The 21,488-nt window shown below is 46.6% G+C and overlaps 1 protein-coding gene across 3 annotated transcripts in view; it reads right to left on the bottom strand.

The window, feature by feature from the left end:
- SEZ6 (seizure related 6 homolog) overlaps positions 1-21,488 on the bottom strand; it is a 1,141,307-nt gene that overhangs the window by 133,193 nt on the left and 986,626 nt on the right. For all 3 annotated transcript variants that reach the window (XR_011274646.1, XM_069615298.1, XM_069615299.1), the window contains exons 5-9: positions 13,932-14,117; positions 12,428-12,596; positions 7,973-8,139; positions 6,698-6,892; positions 6,147-6,285 (exon numbers count right to left, since the gene is read on the bottom strand). Coding sequence is in view for 2 of the 3 variants with exons in the window: in XM_069615298.1 (XP_069471399.1) it covers positions 6,147-6,285; positions 6,698-6,892; positions 7,973-8,139; positions 12,428-12,596; positions 13,932-14,117 (856 nt within the window). In the remaining variant the exon portion in view is untranslated. The remainder of the gene's footprint in view (positions 1-6,146; positions 6,286-6,697; positions 6,893-7,972; positions 8,140-12,427; positions 12,597-13,931; positions 14,118-21,488) is intronic.

The raw sequence follows: 21,488 nt of genomic DNA, 5'->3' as shown, positions 1-21,488 counted from the left end.
ACGCACTCTCTACCACTATTCACCTGTGTCACCCATTGTTCAGTTGCACACTTGCCTTATCCCCATCCCCAGGTCCTTCCTCTTTCGCTCTTTTTCCTCCTACTATCACTCATCTATTCCTTCCGTTCACCCCATTCTTCAGTAACCACACCAGACTGCATACCCCAGAATGCACTGTGGGTTCACTTAATAGAAGTGCCTCAGCAAGTCTATGTTTCATATAAACAAACTGACCTTCCTCAATACAGGTGTTTCATCCGCATCACCCCAGCCCCTCCCCATCACTCTTTTCTCCGACTATCACTCTTTTCCTTCCATTCACCCCATTCTTCAGCTGCACACCTGCCTCATTCGCATCACCCCAGCCCCTCCCCATCACCCTGTCATCCTACTATCACTCTATTCCTTCCATTCACCCCATTCTTCAGTTGCACACTTGCCTCATTCGCATCACCCCAGCCCCTCCCCATCACTCTGTCATCCTACTATCACTCCATTCCTTCCATTCACCCCATTCTTCAGTTGCACACTTGCATCACCTGCACCACCCAGCCCCTGCACATCACTCGTTCTCCCCACGATCACTCTATTTCTTCCATTCACCCCATTCTTCAGTTGCATACTTGCCTCATCCGCATCACCCTAGTCCCCTCCCCATCACTCTTTCCTTCTATCACTCTATTCCTTCCATTCACCCATTCTTCAGTTGCACACTTGCCTCATCCACATCACCCGGCCCCTCCCTATCACACTTTCCTCCTACTATCACTCTATTCTTTCCATTCACCCATTCTTCAGTTGCACACTTGCCTCATCCACATCACCCGGCCCCTCCCTATCACACTTTCCTCCTACTATCACTCTATTCTTTCCATTCACCCCATTCTTCAGTTGCACACTTGCCTCATCCGCATCACCCTGGTCCCCACTGCATCCCTCTCTTTTCTCCTATTATCACTCCTCTATTCCTTCCACTCACCCCACTCTTTGGGAATGATGTATATTCTTTTTCTTCCATCTTTCCATTTTGCAGCTGTCTGTGGCACGCATACTATGAACTAAAGCTGTGCGTAGAAATAGTTCAAAGCACTACTGCCCATGTTTTCCTGCTTATTGAGAGCATCACTACACTTGGTTAGGGGCTAAAACACGTGGACCCTTAACTATTTACTGAGTGGCCTGAGGGTCTTTGCGGTGTAGAGGAGCAGCTGCATGCCTCTGCAGGACATCCCACCCCCTTCCCTCCTATATGTTGGAGACCTGAGATTGTGCCATGCTTTACACCAGCTGTTGTGACCATACCACGGCGAGTATTCGAAAGAAGGTATCCATTGAGAAAACCCTATCAAATGTATCCTCAAAGAGAAGACAATCTGAGGCAGGAACTCCCTGAAGCTGGTGACGTCACAAGAGACGAGCATGACAAACTGAGAATACTGGCTGAAGAGAATGTATGGATCCTACAGAAACTGATGACACAGTTAAGAACCGAGTACACTTTTGTATGTGGAATGAAGATTGCACGTGTGCGAAGCACTGCAGAAAAAGCAAGCCATTCAATAATTGTACAGATGCTGTAACGCAAGTAGACTAAGTGATCATAGAAGCTGGCTATATGTAGTGAATAGACTGCAGCGAAGCCGCCATTGTATAGAAGCTGGATATCGGTGTCATGAATTTGAGTAAGGCAGGACCTATGGAGAGAAGAGGCGAGAGCTGAGTCGCAGCAAGAATAAAGCTGAGAGCGTAGATGAGCATGGCAAGGCAGTCAAAGCTGAAGCAGCCAAGGTTGGTTATCTATTCTTGAAGGCAGAGAACGTGAGAAGCTGAATCATCCCTTGTTAAGGTGCAAAGAAAGAACACCATGCGTGCCAAGTTTTATTCATTTAAGACATTTAAATGCTGCAAAATGGACCAAATCGTGGTTTTCTGTCACGTGAGCTAAGGATGGAAATAGAGTTGAGCATGGAGTCCTAGAACAACGATGGTGAGTGCTCACACCCTGTAACGCTCCCCTGGTAAACACAGGGAAGTCACTCAGCCTGTTCTGACCTCTTACGACCTTGAACCCTTCCCTGGAGGCTATTCGACTGGAGACTGGGCCTGAAACACAGTATTGGTAGAGTTTAACTCCCTATTGTCTCTGTGTGCTTGAACCCCTTCTTTCCCGGGGTCCAACCCTTCCCTTTGATCCACAGCTCACCTTTTTTTCTTGGATAGTGTGCTCTCCATCCTGCATTCAGCGCAGGGGCGCGTTGATTGATGCAGGCTCATTGCTCCCTAGTTACTTCACTGGCAAGAGTCCAACAGGTAAGTATAATGAGTCTTTTGAACAGTTCTCTAACTTCGTTCCTTTCCTTCCTTAGATGATGGCCGGCGTCTGGGGATGGCGGCATGCTGCTGAGATGAGTAGCGCTGAAGGTGAGTGAGAGCGCGATACGCGATGTACCCCTTTCGTATTTGTATTGAATTGAGTTCTTTTTCTGTGTCTTTTAGGTGCTGCAATGTTTTCAGCGTGGATGCCGGTTATGAAGAACAAATGCAGTGAGTAAGCGTGGTATGCAGCGCCTCAAGATGTTTCCACGCTAACCTGGAGTGTCTTTCCCCTCTTGCAGATGGATGAGAAGTTCCGGAGACAGAGTTCCCCCAGAGAGGCTGGGATTCAGATAAGCGCTTGAAGCTCGAACAGTATTTAAAAATAAGCGAAGATTTGAATAAAGCCTACTAATGCCTTTTTCTGTTCTTTTCCCTTTTCCTTAGGAAGCGGCGTGCCGGGATGGGAAAGGCACCGCCGAAGATGCCCGCAGAACAGAAGGAGCGATGAATGATGGGCAGAAGTGCCGCAAGGTAAGGCTGCTCCTAACGGTGTTCTTGCAGGAGCTGAGCCCAGAAGAAAGATGCAGGCCTACTGGAGACCGATCCGAACACGGTGAGTGTCACGCTGCAGGTACAGAAAACGCAAAGCATGTTTCTCAGCCTGGGCGTGGCTTAAATAGTCTCTGGGTATCCCAGGTGTCTCTGGGCTGAACCACACCCAAAAGACTAGACTGCACATTCAGTTCTGGGAACCGAAATATGTGGGGGCATCCATCTTGTCCCCATCAATGCACTGCAAGTCCAATCCCCAATGTTATCCTATGGGAGTGAGTGTGTCTGGTGCCACAAGCGCCAAGTCTGACTCCAAGTGGGTCTTTGGAGGGATGGAGAGGCCCTTGAGGGCCATGTAGGTGATCATGGCCTGGCTCCAGCCTGACATCTTGGAGGGCTGGGGACATGAGGGGCAGGAATCATGACACACTCCCATATATTCCCAGAGACAAAAATACTTTGCAAGGCCAAGTTCAAAGACAATCTGCATGGCAGAAGGCATGGGTGATGAGAGATGATGGGCTAATTGGGTGGGGAGGTAAAGTCAAGTCCACCTCCTGGCCCCTGGGTCTGAGCTTACTTGCTGCTAAGTGAACCGCATGTTCCAGACTTGGCACGAGCATGCCAACCAATTATAGAGCGCCGTATTACAAAGGGCCTTATAGTTTTAAGACCAATGATATACTGTGTACTTAATAGTTTTGAAGATTACATGTTTTAGAGGTGGGCATAAGTTGTCCACTTGACAGTAGATAACAAATCACAATCCCACCCCTTATAGAAAGTATACTTAGATGTTCCCCTTGAACCTATCACAATCCCTTGTAGGTTTTTCGTTTTTGCCACATCGTATGATGTCACGTCTGGCGTATTTTTTGCATATAAGGTTGTTATTATGAGAAATTCACTGAGAGCTTGAGCGAAAGTCCGTTGATGTCCATTGTAATTCCCTGTTTTAGATCATTGTTAATAAAACAGCACCTTTGCCATCTTCCTGAGTTGGTTTGATTATTTGGTGTCGAAGTTATTCTGCATCCCCACCCATTGCATGCACGATACCCAAAGGGCCATATGCTAAGCTGATTTACCGGTAGGGGACAACAAAGCACAGTCTATGAGTGCCTGGAAAGGGTGCCAGACATAGTGAGTGATAAGTAAGGGCACCCTGTCTCAGCAAATGAGAGATATGACCACGCTGTCACAGTGAGTGATAAGTAAGGGCGCCCTGTCTCAGCAAATGAGGAGATATGACCACGCTGTCACAGTGAGTGATAAGGGCAACCTTTCTTAGCAAATGAGGAGATATGACCACGCTGTCACAGTGAGTGATAAGTAAGGGCGACCTGTCTCAATTAGTGAAGAGGGATGATCGCACAGGATAACTGAGAACGATCAGTCTCCGCCTTAGTGGATGAGAAGCAGTGACTACCGTGTCTTGGTTAACTCGTGATAACGACCACCCAACGCCTGTGAGTTGGGAAGGCTGACCACCTTGGTTCAGTATATGACAAGCGGTGGCTGCCGCCTCAAAAAAGGCAAACGGAAGTCATGTCCGAATGAGCGAAAACGGGACGCCCACCCACCAGCTTATACTCATCAGAGCTTCTCCATCTGCTCCGACTCTCTGCACAACCACCTCGCTCTCACACCCCTTATTCATGGCTGTGAAAACCATCCTCAGATGCTGTCTGCTGACAAGTCTTGACCTGCAGCAACTGCACACACAGGGAAGCAGTGGGAGGAGGCATCCAGGTTCACTGTGGCTTGGCTTGAACCATCCGCCCGGACACACCTACAGCATCCAGAAGCATACGTTGAAGATTCCCTGCCTTGCATCCGGACCGATTGAAGATCATTGATCTATGCCACAAAAAGACTTGAGTTTGTTTTGGACCAACGTTCTCCAGTTGTCACCTCGACCATTTTGGTGGTTCTTGGTAAATGTTCTCTATTGAATACAAACTCCACTTGTTACTGGACTTTATTTCTTAATTGCATCATAATTGTGCATGTGAACCTTGTCTGCTAGTGAGTGGTTAGGGTGTTGTGGACTCTCAGTTCGATTGTGTGGATTTACTGTTGCAGGCTGTTCTACACCCCCGCAAGGCAGTCCCCTCCTCTAACTTCTTGTTTACCTGCGATTCTCTCTATACTAAGGGCCCTGCTTCACTTATGTGGCATCCGGTGCAGAGGTTTGCTCCTCAGCTTGGCTGCTACCCATACAAAGGCTTCTGCTCACATTCAATCCTCCCAATGCTGATGCGCCCCTCTCTAGCTGTGCTACTACCTAACGCTGGAGCTCCGCCTTCATGGTACTGTGCGATTACGTTGACCAAAGTTAATTTGTGCTCTTCTACTTCGACTCTTCCATGTCTATGCTTTTTTCATTTGTTTCCTTTTATTGGAGGATTCCCCACACCCTTCCTGTCCCCCACCACCACCCATTCCCAATAATACCCATACACACAAACACACGCACAAACCCATTAACACATACACACCGGAGAAAAGTAATCATAGAAGAGTCAAAGTAGAAGATCAAAAATGGTGGTCGAGAGACCCACTGCATACCCTCCTTCACATAAGCTACTCCCCCCACACTGAGGCGTTCCCTTCAGTTGTGGTGCTTCCAATAATGGAGCTTCTCATTCACCTACACTGCGTTCACTGCGGAGGCCTTTCCTTCATCCACACTGCTTCCAATGGTAAAGTACCTTCACCTGGGCCGCTCTCCACACTGAGGCTTTCCCTTTAGCCCTGCTGCTACCCGTGCTGGGGCTTTGCTTTCATTTCATTGAATCATTTGTATAGCACCTTTTACCATGGATATGGTCCCGACGTGCTGCAGGTTGAACGACATCGCAGGGACCGAAGTCCGAAATCTGGGAAAGTTAGTAGGTGCTAGTATGCGTGTGTGCATAAAGGCCATTAAACGTTATGCAGACTTGGCCGATTCTCTGCTATCCATGATGTTTAATTGGTATGTGTATGGAAGGAGAGAGGTACACTAGGGAAATAAGCAGGTGGGTTTGTAAGAGGATAGACAGTTATGTGTGCAGCTACAGTTCGAATTATTTGTCATGAAAGGTAGCTATGTTCTTATGGCAGCGGCGTTGTGTGGAGTGACATTCGAGTACTATGTGAAAGCAGATGAGTGCGGAGTGAGGCCGCGCCTTTGGCGGATTCCTATGGCGCGGATTGCAAGTTCTTAGTGTGGGAGTGTCCTTTCTCGTAACACTGCTCCTAGCTGCATGCCCGTGAGCCCAGTCCCCACTCACACTTGGATGTCCATCATGATCCGTTTGTCCTCCTCCACGTGGATGCCCCAGATGCAGTCCTGCCCTGTTCCGTACGCCTCTGGCCAATTTGGGGACAGGACCACCCCGGCAGAGTCGGTGATCTCCCCACTGCAAACAGCTGCAGAAAGACAAGAAAGGAGGGGAGACAATGTCACCAGGGTGGCAAGAGCACGCCATACATATGTTAAGTTTATCACTTCCCCATCCTCAACAGTTTTCCTCACCACCTCTGTCACCAGGGCCCTCTGAGCCTGACCCAGATGTCCATTCCCTACAATGGGTGGTAGGATCAATTTCCCTAGAGATGACCTTGGGCCCAGTTTTCATTATGGAGACACGTCAGTGGCATAGGACACAAGTAAAATGGCCGCCGTGGCTTTGTGTAACCAGATACATTGGGCCTACAGTGTGGAGAGTCCAGTGAAGTATAAAGGAGACCTGTAATAGAGACGGCCTACTCCTTGCTGCCCACATCATTCCCAATCTGTCTGCACCAATCTGTGACTTGGGATAGCCAATAGGATACTGACCTCGGCACGCAGGCTCAGTCTCATTCCATTGCGGGTCGCTGGCATCCACGCACTCGATGATGATAGAGCCCTGCTCCAAGGTGTAGCCCATGTTACAGGTGAACTCAACGGTGGTTCCCACGGGATAGGCGCCATCCGTGGTGGTGAAGTTGCCGTACTTGGTAAAGGGCTCATAGCAATGTCCCCGTTCAAAGGCTGCAGCACAAAGACAAGATTGGGCAATTCATGGGGTAAATAATGGGCAAAGCTTTGTCATGCAGAATCGTACACTCTAACCAAACCTGTCATGCTGCGCTCAAGCCTCTCACTAACCACACAGCACCCTACACAGTACTCCACACCCCAGTCCTCCTCTGCATTCAGTGCCCCACCCTTTAATCATACCCTGCCTTCAGTACCCAACTCCCCCACCAGAGCTTCCAGGCCCTGGAGGATAGCCACCGACTAATGCATTTGTTTTGGAAGTAAGATACGCAGAGCTTCACAGGTTGGAAAAGCGGTCCCATGCTTAGAGACTGGTCTCCGGCATGAAGTGCGATATAAAAGCTTCTATGCAGTCCCTGGCTCTGCTGAAACTCTGCTGAAACTCTGCCATGCCGTAACAAACCCTCCACCTCAACCAGCAAGTCATGCAGCCCCAACCGTTCACCAATCACACCGCATTGAACTTTCCTGCTAACTCGCCCAGACACGTATCCCACAGCTTTTGGCCAACACAACACACCAAGTGGGTGCCTAAGTATCCAGCCATCCTCCAGGAAGTCCCCCATCCTCTCACTAAATCCTCTAAACCAACATGCACTACACAAAACGCATGCCAACCAGTCCAGGGATGGTCTAACCCTTTGGCTCTCCAGATGTTTTCGCCTACAACTCCCATTAGCCCTAGGCAGCATAGCCAATGGTAAGGGATCACATTAGTCGTAGTCCATAACAGCTGGAGAGCCACAGGATGCAGACCTATGGTCTAACTCATCATGCATGGCCAAACACTCATTTTACCACCCAGGTGGCACCCAGGTGGTACCGCTGGAGGACGCTGCATGCAGCAACCAACAAGCCCTCTAACCTCATCAATTAGTTTCCCTCCTTAACTCTCCATTAAATAAGCCAGGCAGTAACAATCTTATCCCACAATGCAGTGCGCAACCCAAAACCACTTCCTCGTCTGACGTCTCAGCAGCGCCCATCCTATTCAACTCGCCATCCAGTACCCCATTATTCAGGAGGATTTCCATGAACCATGCGACTGTGCCTTTGCCCCCTTTGCATTACCTTCGTATCGAAGGGCCACGCCAATGGAGGTGCCACTGCTGTCCGTGGTCAGCTCCACAAAGAAGTATTGCCCAGAGCTGACCAAGCCCTCGATGGGCAGGTACTCCACCTCGTAGGAGTCGTACACGGGCGGAGCGTCAATGTTGTTTCCATTTCGGATGATGAGTCTGGGGACAAAGTGCACAGTTAACCATGATGTATTGATGGAGCTGCCATTTTTCCACACTACCTAATTCCACCACTGACCCCCAACTGAGAAAGCGTGGCACCGCATCGCACAAAGTCTCTCAAGGCCTGAAGGAATGAGTCCGACTGATGCCAGGAGCGAAGGTCGGCCTACAGTGGTCCCTCTCCACCTTTGGCTGGGAAGGATTGGGGAGTCAATGCTTGTGTGTGGCGTGTGATAGTATGTATGTAGTTGATCCGGACACCTCTCCATCCTGTGCAATGCACAGGGCACGCGCATGGCGGAGATTTGCAGTGGCGGACATCATTGCTGCAATGGTGGGCGCTATTGCGCCTGGTTATTGCTTACACCACCAGGCTCAGAACGTGCCTGAACCTATCATTGTTACACTAATGGTCCTTTACTCAAAATCAGAAATACCCGCTTCTGGTGCTTACCACACAGCAGCGGACGCTACTTCACGGCATCTCAAAGAATGACTTTGTCCCTTATAACAATACACTCGGAGGAATCTATGTGATTACTGCGACCCCCAGAAGTCTGACGGCCGAAAATGATTTATTTTCTTTTTCAACCATATGCGGGGGGAGACCCCGTGCAGCCCCCCCATACTTATATTATATTGCATACCCCCATATATATATGTCGTGTAAGGGGGGGTCAGAAAATCAAGTCTGAATTTTCGGCCGTCGGACTTCTGGGGGCGACATTTTGGTATATTCCCAACTCGGAGCCCCACACTTCTTGCTACTGGTGGGGTCCTATGTAGCTACAACTTCCAGTTTTCCCTAGAAATTGACACATACTGTACACATAAACAATGCCTGCAAATCAGCCTTGTCTCTGAAAGAAAGACAAAAACATCAGCAATTCCTCGGGGGTGGATTACAGGCTTGGTAGCTTGCCAGAGGTTAATTAGACGCATTATAAATACCAGGGGCTGTAACAGACGCAATAAGAGTATAATGATGCGTTAGAGACTGCAGGAGCCGATTCCCAGCTGCTACACAGATCCCAATCCTAGCCCGATTCACAAAGACTTGCACCTGCCACGGCACACTTGATTCAGAAAGCCTACAACTTGAGCCAATCCCGAGATGCCCTTGAGCAAACCTTAGCCAATCACATTCCAAAGTTGCTCCAGGCTTCTCTAGGCGTGCTCCAGCTTCAGGCTTTCTGAATACAGTATAAGGTAGCAGGGGCAGGTCTGAGGTGCTTACAGGCGTCCCCTGGTTTTCTGTAGTGCAAACGTGTGTGAATTGGGACCCCAGAATGTATATACAATGTTTCAGGAGATGTGTACGTCACCACTCGCAAAAAACGGTTCCATGTAATAATGTCCCCTCAAAAATATCACCATGCAAAAATATCGCCGAAAAATGGCCGTTTTTTGTGGGGACATTATTGCATGGAACATGCGGGGGACACCCCCGCAAACCCCAAACCTTTTTTTTTCTTTCTTTTTTTTTTTGGCCACCCCTGTCCCTATATATATGGTCACCCATATAATATCGCCACGACCTTTCCCCGGCAATATTATATACGGCAACCATTTATATGGGGATAATATTACCTGATACCCAAAAAACACCATCAGCAATTGTTCGCATTCAGAAATAATGTATTTCGTTTGTGCATCAATGGAGGGGATGAGGCAGGTTGGACCTGGCAGAGCTATGTTAGTGCCTCCTTCTCACCCTGTGATGGATGCCTTCCATGCAAAGTACAAGAACACAGTGGGGGGTGGGTGGGGTCCCTTGACATCCCCCAGAATGTGTCAGGAAAACGTGCAACCCATAGGAAGGGAGTGCGCGGATCAGAGGACCCCAGGCCTCACTTTCTGGCTTCTCTCTTGCGCAGCTACAGGAAAGAGGCATGAATGCACAGCATGTTACCAAATGTGCTAATGACGAGTATGCCTGTCCTATTTGCATAGAATTTCATAGAGCTCAGCATTTAAGGGGTTAAAAGCACGAACTATTGCAGAGATCAAGCTTTTGTCAGTCTAGTTCGTAATTGTGGATTGCGGCATTGAAGGCGGTAGAGTCTCGCATCCCAGGCCCTATGTTGAGACCTTTTGGTGTTGAAATACAGGAGCCACATATGCGAAATGGCTCTCTAAAGGGATCCTATGCGCTAGATATTTTTGCTTTGGTCATTTAGTCGGATTGTTGCAACTTTGCAAAAAGAGTTTAAAGAGGTTTGGTTCATTTTAAATTGCACAGACCATACACTAATCGCAAATGTGCCCCGTGTGGCACAGATGTACACTGCTTTTGAGAATGTTATCTTTGCGAAATAAGGCTTCTAGGAGCTAGGGTTTTTAAGTACAGCCACAACGCAACACTGGTCGTTATACTAAACAAAATATAGTTGTGACTTAAAAAATGTACACAAAATAAATGTGGAAATGGCTGACGAAATGAGTAAATAATAAATATGTATAATGGTAGAGGCAGCGTTATAAATCAGTCCCCCATCAATCCTGACCAGCAAACACCAAGGAGTAACAGAGATGGGTTTGAACTGCTCGCACCAGATGCAACCGAAGCACGTGCCACACCAGGGGGCTTTGCCATTGTGTACTGGTACCTGAAGAGTGTTATGTTGGCTCCCTGGCCAATGATGACTCTGACCTCTCTAGATTAATTGCTAACTTCTTTACTAAGTTCCAAGTACATCAGGTCCAGTACAAGCCGGTCTGATAGCACAGCGAGTAGAGCACTTGCTTTGACATCTAGGGAGAGCCTGCTGATGCAGGTTCGAATCCCGGCAGGGCCAAACTCAGCCTTTCGCCTTTCCGATGTTGATAAATGAGCACCACACACAGTGGGTGGTATTGAGCACCACACACAGTGGGTGGTAATAAGCAGCGCTCAGATACCTGAGGGTTTGTAGTGCTATATAAATGCTAAATTATTATTATTACTCAGGTAAGTGCTAGGGACAGATAGCATCCATCAGCATCCTCTCCAACTGAAATCCATAGAACCCGCTCAGAAGACAACATTCTTTCTCTCTGCGTTCCACATCAATCAGTCACAGCATTCCATTCATATGTAACAGGTGCAGGCAGATGGCCAGGTGAAACGTTCGCCATCTCCCCCTACATTCCAATTTATGTCATCACTTCTGGTGAGCCACGATGAGGGACAGAGCTCCAAGTTCCAAAGTCCTCTCAGATCGACTTCCTGCTGCAGCGCTAACACTGAACTCCAAGACCCCACACGACCAGCAGCGCTCTGGCTCCTACAGTTCCCAATAACCTCAAAATGAAGCTCTCAAACTCTGCCACGCTGCCAACAGGTAAGTGCTGACTGCACCACTTCAGCGCCGGTAATCCCAGCTGCTCTCTGTATGCCCAATCACTCACCAGCAATGTCCATGGCCCCAGACCTCTTCAAAGCTCTGTGGGGCTCCAAGCCCCTTTTAATGCAGCACAAGAGACTCCAATCCCTGGGCCCCAGAGCCTTCTTTCCCTGACAGCCCCATCCTCGCCGCCAATGTTATGTTGGGTTCATGGCCAATGATGACTCTGACATCTCTAGATGAACTGTTAACTTCTTTACTAAGTTCCAAGTACATCAGGTCCAGTACATTAGTCAGGGAAGTGATAGGGACGGATACCATCCACAGGCACCCTCTCTCAGTGATCACATCCTCTCCAACTGACATCCATAGAACCCACTCAGAAGACAACATTCTTTCTCTCTGCGTTCCACATCAATCAGTCACAGCATTCCACTCATATGCAACAGGTGCAGGAAAAGCAAGATACAACAAACAGTTCCTATGAGATACACATATACAGTTTCATTTATGGTAGTTACTGGGCACAACAAAAGTATTATTATGTTGTGTTATCGGTCTAAATAGGCCAAAACGTGTCTTTGTGGAAGAAAATTGTAACTTCGCTCAAGGAGCAAACTAAATTGCTGTCCATGGGGCATTACAACAAAATACCTATGTTTTAAAAATCAAAGTGCAATTTTACTTGTTCAAAAGACATCAGCCGACAATGAGAATTACTTTTTTGCACCCTGAAAATAATTTTACTTCCAACTTCGAAAAATAGGGAGGGACTGAATCCCATCACAATGTTTAATCTGGAGTCTTGTCTGAATAATAGAAGCCATTTTCCACTGCAGCCCTGTTTTAAGCCCTGCGTTTGAAGGCCCTTCTGCCAGGCCTTTGGTGAGACTTTCATTGACTTGATGCACCCCAGGCACGAGGACGTAGTCAACCAATCACCAACAGACCACACCCACCTGTCGTCGTCCTCGGCCAGTGAAACCTTCTCGAAGTGGAGGTGGAGCCGCTGTGTGTCTGCGGCCTGCAGCAGCCAGTGGCAAGTCAGATTGTTGCTGTAGTTTGAGGGGAATCCTGGGGACATCAGGCGGCCAGTGGTGGCGTTCCTGATCACACCGCCGCATGTGGCTGCAATGGAACCGAGAGCATTAGATTACGTGGCGTCAGTGCTGGTAATGGAAAATATTTATTGGGGGAACCGTCACTTCTTAGGCGGGGCGGGGCTTTGGAAAGGAGGAGCGGGGTCAAGGGGCGTGGCCCCCGGCTAGGTTGTGCAACACAGTAGCTCTATGTAGAACTCAATCTTGTGGATTTGCATAAAAGCAAAGAGCATTATGGGAACAAAATAATGTCCACAATTTTAAATGTTAAACATGTATTATAGTGATTCATTAAGAACTTTTTAAGTGAATAATGGACTCTTCTGTCTTGATTGGTCACAATTTTCACCCTAATGAAGAGTGACTGTACATTGCAGTACATTTATACCAGTTGGAACAGCTGCAACACTGGGTGTGTGTTCTGAAGGCTCATTGAAGAATGGGTTGTAAAACAGGAGCTGACTATGCTACAACACAAACACCAAGTCTTCTGAAAGCAGTCTGGTCAATGGAGGACAGGATCTGCAAGAGTTGGGTCTAGGAGCCCCTGGGTCTGGAGGACAGAGCAGGCAAGGCATTTTTTTGCCAGAGCGGAGTTCCGTCTTGTTCCGGCCCATTTCCTGCATTGGGTGACGTGGTGAGAGGCACACTGTGCTTGCGACGGGGGAGGGGCGGGGGTCAATTCTTACCAGAGCAGGCATCAGGCATAGAGAAAATGTGGATAATAGTAATAATTATATCATTTTATGTAGACTTTTGCTCAATACTTTAAAAGTGGATCCAAACTACAACTTCCAGAATGCATTAGGTTGCTAAGCCAGTGCTCAGAACCGTTAATCTTGTTCCCCAGACAGTATAAAAACCTCTTGAACCGATTTGTTTCATGCATTATTTGTTGTGGTGTTTTATAGGGTACGAAAATGCTGCATTCCAGCTCCTTCCGACCACTTTGAGACATTATAATGCTCTGCCCAACTGTGGCTCCCACTAACGTAATGGCAGCCAAGGCGCTTGGAGTCATTGATGCATAAAATGGATCTATGTGATTATTGCGACAGCCAAAAATTCTGACTTTTTAAAAAAAACATTTACACCACATATATATGAGGCGGGAGACCCTCCACACCCCCATATTTATATAATATTCTGTACCCCCCACATATATATGTGGTGTAAGGGGGGGTCCCAAAAAAAGTCTGCATTTTCGGCCGTCGTAATTGTGAGGGTGACATTTTGGTACGATTCCCATAAAATCACTCCAGGCTCTCGTCCTCACTGATGGTACCCCAACAGACCCGGCACCCACCCTCATATCCTCTGGAAGAAATTGTCCTCACACCCCAACCAACAAGTGTCTCCTTACCCACACACTTGGGCTCACTGCCACTCCAGAAGGGGCGGGTGGCATTGAGGCAGGTGATGACGTGCAGCCCGTGCAGCTGGTAGCCGGTGTTGCAGTAGAAGTAGGCATCGCCCCCCGGGTGAAGGCTGGTGACAGACACGTCCCCGTAAACGGGCCGGCCTGGGAACCCACAGCTCAGCAGGTAGGCTGGAAGAGAAACAGAAAGAGCATTTCAGGGTTCTGGTGAGAAGGCAGCCAGGACAGCACTGAGAGAATTAGAATATCCCCAGAGGGGACCAAGTGCCCAGAGGATGAGCTAACCTTATTGCATATGTTAAAACCTTCTATGTGGCTTCTGCTTAGGACTTAGTACCAGCATAAATAGCAAACAATTGCACGACTCCATTACTAGCAGTCATAGGTGGGGGTGATCATTGACCCACACAACACAAGAGTGGATTTCACACTTTTCCTTTTGGTTGGTCAACAAGGATTTATTTATTTTTTACATTAGTATAGCGCACAAACAGCCCTTGGGCATTGAGGCGCTGTTACTTATGGTGATCTAAGTTACAAGGAAATAGTAGTACATGTTAATACTATACACATATACATCACAGACATTTACACATGTATGCATCCTTATCTATTCATTTTATCTTTCAGGAATCAGTCCAGTCTAGCCGTAAGGTAAGGTGGAAAGTGGTGCTTAGGTGAAGAGCAGTGTTTTCAATGATTTGTGAAACGCTAAGTGGGAGTTTTTTGCTCATAGGGGCGGTGGGAGCGCATTCCATTGCATGGCTGCTACATAGGGGCTTGGAGGATGGCCTACAGAGCAGAAGAGGAAATGTCTAAGCAAAACAGTGTAAGGGATCATGAGTAATACAACGTCCTTGAAGCTCCACCTAAAGACCCAGAGGCCCAAGGTCCTTCCCTAGCTTTATCCTAGGATTCACCCCTAATTTACCAAACAAAAGCAAGGCTGCCAGGCGTCCCCCCAGGATAATGTTCATCCAAACTCACAGTCACAGGGAGTGGAGGGACCCTGCATGCTTCAATTTAGATGTCTGATGCATCGCTGTGTCTGTGTCGAAGTTCGGATAGTGGTCATGGTCCTAGCTGTTCCTGGTGCTGGTGTGTGTATCCTGACGGATGAGGCAACCGTCTCCTGCATGGTGTCTTCACCCCAAGGGCAGAGGTGGAGGCCCATCCTGCAAGGGGCGTCTATCCTGAAGGACCTGACGGTGGCCTCATGCAGCCCTTACATCCCTTCACCCCTTGGGTGATTACTGCTCAAGAGGTGTAGGCATAACCTTCGTGAGTAGTTCCGTGTAGAATGTGTTTGCCCTCAACCTAGGTCTTGGCTCTTTTTAGCAAGACTCGGAGTTTACTGGTGGACCTGCTCGCCCACCAGTGTCTGGACTATTCCTCCCATGTAGCTTATCTTGATGCTGCCTGTTCCAGGAACTGTCAGGGTTTCTGGCAACCAGTCTGGGAGCTCCTGAGCCACAGGTTTCTCCAGAAGGCCAACTCTTTAGCCCTAGCCTCCCTCCAGCTAAGGTTCCACTGGTCCCTTCTTTTCCCTCCTAACCTGACTCTTCACTTGGCCTTCATAGCATGGCCTTACCTCCCAGGCCTTAGAAGATACTGTCTCCTTTTACTCCTTTCTCTGCACTCTCTGCTCTCTGCTTGAGCTTCTCCTTCAGGGACACCATCCTATCTCCTCGCTCAACACCATCGTATGAAGCGTTTCATCCCTCCTTTTATACCCCAGGATGATTGACAGCACAAGTGAGTGCTTACCTTAGCTCATGCGTCCATTTTCTGGGCCGAGTCATTTCATATGATTGGTCCTTACTAAGCCATCCCACTTCCTCCCAGTGGCTGCCTGTTGGTTCTCTCAGGTGTGGGCAGTTTCTCAATTCCATCACATTTGCACTATTTGCTGCAGTGCAGCGCACAGAGGATTGAAATGCAGTTGATGCCCATGTAATGTAAAATAAGGAACAAGTTACTTACCTGTAACTATTGTTCTCCAGCATGGGCCAGGCATGGATTCACATGCTCATCATAGAGTCAGGTGACCTCCAGAGGGTAGCCGCCTAGCTCCGTGCTGGCTCTCCAGGTACTTGAAGATCTCAGGGCGGCATACAATGCTGTTTGCACCTCGATAAGAGAGCCCGGCTGTGGTCCACTCTCCTTATCATATCATCAAAGTGGGTGTGGGGGTGTCCACTACGTGTGGATCCTAGGAGGGTGCCCAACCATGCTAAATTGCCTTGTTACCCTCTTTCCCAGCCGCTGCCTACGCTCTTACGATCCCACTAAATTGGCACAAACCAGACATTTGGAGGTTCTGTGTTTGATGTTGAGGCTCCATCCATCTGGAATAAACTTCCCCTTGAGCTCAGGCATGCAAACTCTTCCTCCAAACTCAAAAAGGGTGTCAAGACCCTCCTGTTTAACCACAACCCAGATTAACCCGCTGGGGTTTCTCCACTCTAGTCCTAGGCTCTGATCCTGTTAGCTGCATTAGTCTTATCTTGTTTTCTGTTGTGTGCTTCAAGGCCTATGGGTGATTTAGTGCTTTATGAGAACGAAATGATGATAATAACATTCTATGGGTCCGGCTCTTTACATGGTTGCCTAATTTGCACTTGGGCTTCACACACAGGTTCACTGCTAGTTTTTGATTAAACAAACAAACAAACAAATAAACAAATAAATACATAAATAAATAAATAACCTGGGCTTCTGATGCTTTCCCCCTGCTGGCCTGGTTAAAATTGACTATCCCTCTTCATGTGGGGTCATCTCCTGTCTTTCCCTGTAACCCTTCCAATTATGCACACCTATAGCTGTCTGCCCGGGCTCTGGTGCGTTGACATATGGGGTCCCTTACATGAAAGGCAAGGATACCCACTTCAAGGGGTTGCCTCATGGAGCCGAGACCTTCCTCTGGCTCCCAGAACCATGACACCCTCCATCACGGTTGTCAAATTGGTGCCATTGTCCTAGTGGTCGAAGTGGGCGGGAGCGGTCGGGAGCGGTGCTCCTATACTTCTTTTAAATAGGTTTTACCGTTCCTATACTTTTATTTTAAAAACAAACCGTTCCGGAATGGTTTCGTTTTAAAATAAAGGTGTAGAAGCAAATTGAAACTTGCACTTTCAGTGCACTGCACTGGACGTTCACTTAAAAATCAGGCGCATGAGTTTTGGGGTTTGTATTGTGCATGGGAGGGGGTGCATTAATGGGGTTTGTGGGGAGCGGTGCAGGCCAGTAGGGAACATAGTTCCACTTCTTCTTTTCGTACACTTCGACCACACACGGATGGTTATGTATTTACCGTGTATTTGTGATGTGCTCTGGTTGGATGTAATGTAAAATAAGGTCAAGTGGTCCTGTATAGGGCAAGTTGGCAGCGCTTTGGTGCAGGGTCAAAGAAGGGAGGGGACGTTAGTGGGAGGAGAGGGATGGCCAAGAACATAAGAGTGTTCATGCATGACGATCGTATGTACCGTTTGGTATCCAGTGATATAATCGCAGAAAATAGCATCCAGGGTGACCCGATTTTAAAAAAAATGTTCTTTCAAAGTGTTATTGATTTTAAATGGAATCATTGAAGATGAAATCGACACCATCACAGTCCCCGTCCAACCCTGTGTAGCCCCATCAGACATCCCCCGGCAGCCCCGCCACACCCAACAATAAAAGGAGCTTAATAACGGTGAACAAATACATCAAAATACATTCTCAAATACCCTTAGAATGCTACAGACCTTCCCTGAAGGCAACGTACCACTTATAGCCAAGGGATAGACCAGAAGGGGAAGTGGACCGCTCGCCCCAGTCAGTTTCATGCCTTCCTGTCCCCATCTCCCTCGGGGGACCCTCACGACCCCTTGTACTATGTGCGGAAACCCAACCAACTCATCTCCAACTCAGAATACCCCCCATGAAGAACTGCAGTGATCCTTTCCATCAAGAAAATCTCCTTCACCTTCGCGAGCCACTCCCCCTTCCTTGGCAGCCTCTCCCTCTTCCAGGGGAATACCAGGCCCCGTCTAGCCGCCAACAGCGAGAAGGGAGCCATGTGGGGTAAACCCCTATATTCCCCCTCCTCCTCTTCCAATCCGGATAGCACCAATAAGTGGGTCAAGGGGCACGAGATCCCCTCAATATCCTTACTGATATTTTTTAAGGTACTAATCATTCCTTTCCCCAAATATTCTAGGACTGGAGTTTGTTTATATAATTGCACCAGTCTTAAAATATGTTGAGAAGGGAGTTTAGTGCCTTTAAACAAATATTGAGTCACCCTCTATGTTATTTCCATTGATTATATCACGTACAACCGTACCGTTCTCACTGTGCTGGTGTTTTCTTATGTGAGTGATGGTGCGGGCACAGTCATTATGTGTATCCAGAAGGAAGATGTACATGCCAGTATCCTGCTTGGTTTGGTACTACCACAGTCTGCCATAAGAGCAAGGGTTTGCCAAGCGTGGCTGGAGGTCCGGGTGGGAAGAGCGTTTGGGAGGTGTTGTTGAATAACGTTCGTTTCGGCATTGGAAGGGGCTACCAACTGGTGTTCATCTGCAGTGCGCGAGTGGCTAGTAGATGTGTGCAGAATAAGGTGGAAAGTGGAAAGATGAGCAGGGAAGTCAGGGGCGCAAACAAGCATGAAACTGCACAGCAGGGTATAACAAAGCATGACAAGGCATAACAAAGCATGACAAGGCATAACAAAGCATGACAAGGCATAACAAAGCATTAAACAAAAGTTCATGTTCCATGGCATGGCTCGGTGTATGGAATGTAGTGTGCCCATGACCATGCTTTACACGTTTATTTTGGGACACCCTATCCCTGAATGTACTTCCGTTTAATCTTTCGAAATATACCTGTGCAGGGGCTGCTAAATCCAACACACAGAACAAATATTGACTTTTACTGGGATTACTGGGGCTTTTCACTTCAAACATGGATGTAAAACTTTTTGTACCTGCCTGTTGGATTGTGTTGCAATGGGTTACGTGTTATTTTATCGAATAGAAAGAACTAATCCCATTACAACTAATACCATAATAACGAAGTCCAAAAGAAATAATGTTTTCGTTGTTTTTGGGGGGGTTTTTCCCCCATCACCTCCTTTTTTTTGTTCCTAATACTTTTCCCCCACACCCAAAACCACTATACCCACTCCCAACTCCTTTTTTAGTTTTTTCCTAATATGTTATTTTGGAATTCGTTATTTCCGTTTCGTTGTAATGGGATTTGGTATTTTGTGATTCGTTATAATCACTGCATACCTTTTCAATGTTGAATGCCAAATGCACGACAGGTTTGCCATTTCCAAATACTTTTTTGCTCTGAAGGACTGGCCTTTTCATAGACAAAGGGCAGTTTCCATTATATTTTAAAGCATCAGAAACATACACTTTCAGGTTCTTCCAACTTAACTTTTAAAATATTCAAAATGCAATCCCTGTTTCATGGCAATCATTTGACCCTAAAATAGTTAGGTTTTTAAGCATGGAGATAAACCTGTCTCTCTCAAATGCGTTTTAACAGTACTAAATGAGATCACTTTTATTTCTAAATATAGCCCCAGTATTTGTAGCCAACACTGTTTAGTCTTCTTTTAACCTAGAGTTGGAAACGCCAACGTTTATAAATTAAATCTAGAAAATGGAAGTTCGAAACTAGATCTTTAAATGCTTTGCTTTGACTTTAATTTCGAACATGTAAGTTTGAAACTATTTATTTCCATCCTGCGTGGGTTTTTTTTATTTTATGTTTAAAGTGCTTTTTCCCACTGCCTTCCTGATAATTCTATGCCCTCCATGCTCCTACCCTCCAAGTCATATTCTCCTCCCTAAAGCTATGTATTTTATTTTAAAATCATAGCGGATGGGGGGGTCAGAGACGTCATTTCACGAAAATGCCACGTGTAGAGGAAGTGACATCACACGACCCTTGACCCCCTGATGACATTACAGGAAGTGATGTCATTTGACCCCACCCTGAAGTGATATCGCGGGAAGCGATGGAACACAACCTTTCACCAGTTGACAAAACAGGAAGTGGCATCACATAGCATTGTACACTACGAAAAATATGGTTACGATATCACTATAATGTGATGTACATTTCATCCAAGAATGGATCGCCATATGTATCCTTAAGATCAGTGTGTATAGGTCCATATTACCAAATTACTGTGAATGCAAGCGGACGTCCATGACCAAATGATAATGATGTGTTATTATATAGCACTTACGCTTAAACGTTTCATATAGAAAAAATATACACCCAATATCACCCAACCTGTGTTGGTACTCATTTATCGACCTCAGAAGGATGAAAGGCTGAGTTGAGGCGTTTAAGAACAGACTAAATCAGTGACTCACCCCCTGAAGTGTGCCTGAAATAAACCTTCAATGATACTAGCAATTATTGTATAGAATTCCAGAAAGACAATTTATTTTGGCATTCCTATTCTTTCTTATTTAGGGTCAGTGCTGAAAGTGTTAAACTTGTTGCCCCCATGTTCTTATTTTTCTTCTTTTTTTTAAGGGGCCTGAACAAAAAAGCCAGCCACTCCAGAATTAAGGAGCCACATGGTGCTGGCCACAGCCCAGGAGCTTGCATTGCAAAAAGAAAAAGGTAGAGGTCACAAAGGAGACTGTTGACCCCTAAATGACGTCCCTGTGGGGTACCCACGTTAGCCCCCTTTGGCCCTGATGACCATACTTCCTCCCTTCCCATAAACTTGTTTAATTAATATTCAAATGAGTTGCCCCCCATTTCCATCCTGCAACTGGATCATAACCTCTCCCCCTAATCATTAATGGTTACTTGTGTTTTTTTATTTATTTTTTTCTCACTTTTCCTTTTAACTTTTTTTTGTTGCAAACAATAATTGTTCATATGTTTATCATTAAATGTAACATCAGATAAGTTTTTTAATCCTTACAGGATAACACTATGGAGACCATGAGCTATGAGGCGTAAAACACGTTTAATGCGTAAAAGTAATCCGGAAGACTTTTACACATTACATTTTTATCGGACCTCATTTTCATTCATTTGCAGAGTGGAGACGAGGGGTGGAACATAAGCAAGGCTTCCAGTTTTCTGTTTTCACTGATTTTTACACATAAATAAAAATGGAAATCAATCAGCTTTCTGTGTTTATTTATAAAAATGGAAAAAAACAGAAAAACATGTCTTTCTGTCTGTTCTCTATGATGTCACTCATACATTGCAGGTCAATCTCATTGCAGATAAGCAGCATGGAGAGTGTAAAAGTTGTATAAAAATAGCATTAAAGTTCTTTAAATTACTCACAGCATATATCTTAAGGCAGCAGCAGTCACAGGAGCAACCGTTTGTTATGGAAGAAAATTGAGCTAGCCTTTCTTTCCCATATGGCTGCATGTGTGCTTTAATGAAAGCATTTTTTTTATAGAATAAATGCATCAAAATACTGGTTGCGAGTTATCGTTTCATATGGCAAAAAATAAATGTGGATGAATACAGAAAAAAAGGCCAAAAAACAAATATGGATAA

The sequence above is a fragment of the Ambystoma mexicanum genome, chromosome 9 (assembly GCF_040938575.1).
Source record: "Ambystoma mexicanum isolate Mex_15411 chromosome 9, UKY_AmexF1_1, whole genome shotgun sequence".
Classification (NCBI taxonomy): Eukaryota; Metazoa; Chordata; class Amphibia; order Caudata; family Ambystomatidae; genus Ambystoma; species Ambystoma mexicanum.
Note: the sequence above shows the minus strand (reverse complement) of the source record. Positions and strands in the feature narration are given on the sequence as shown.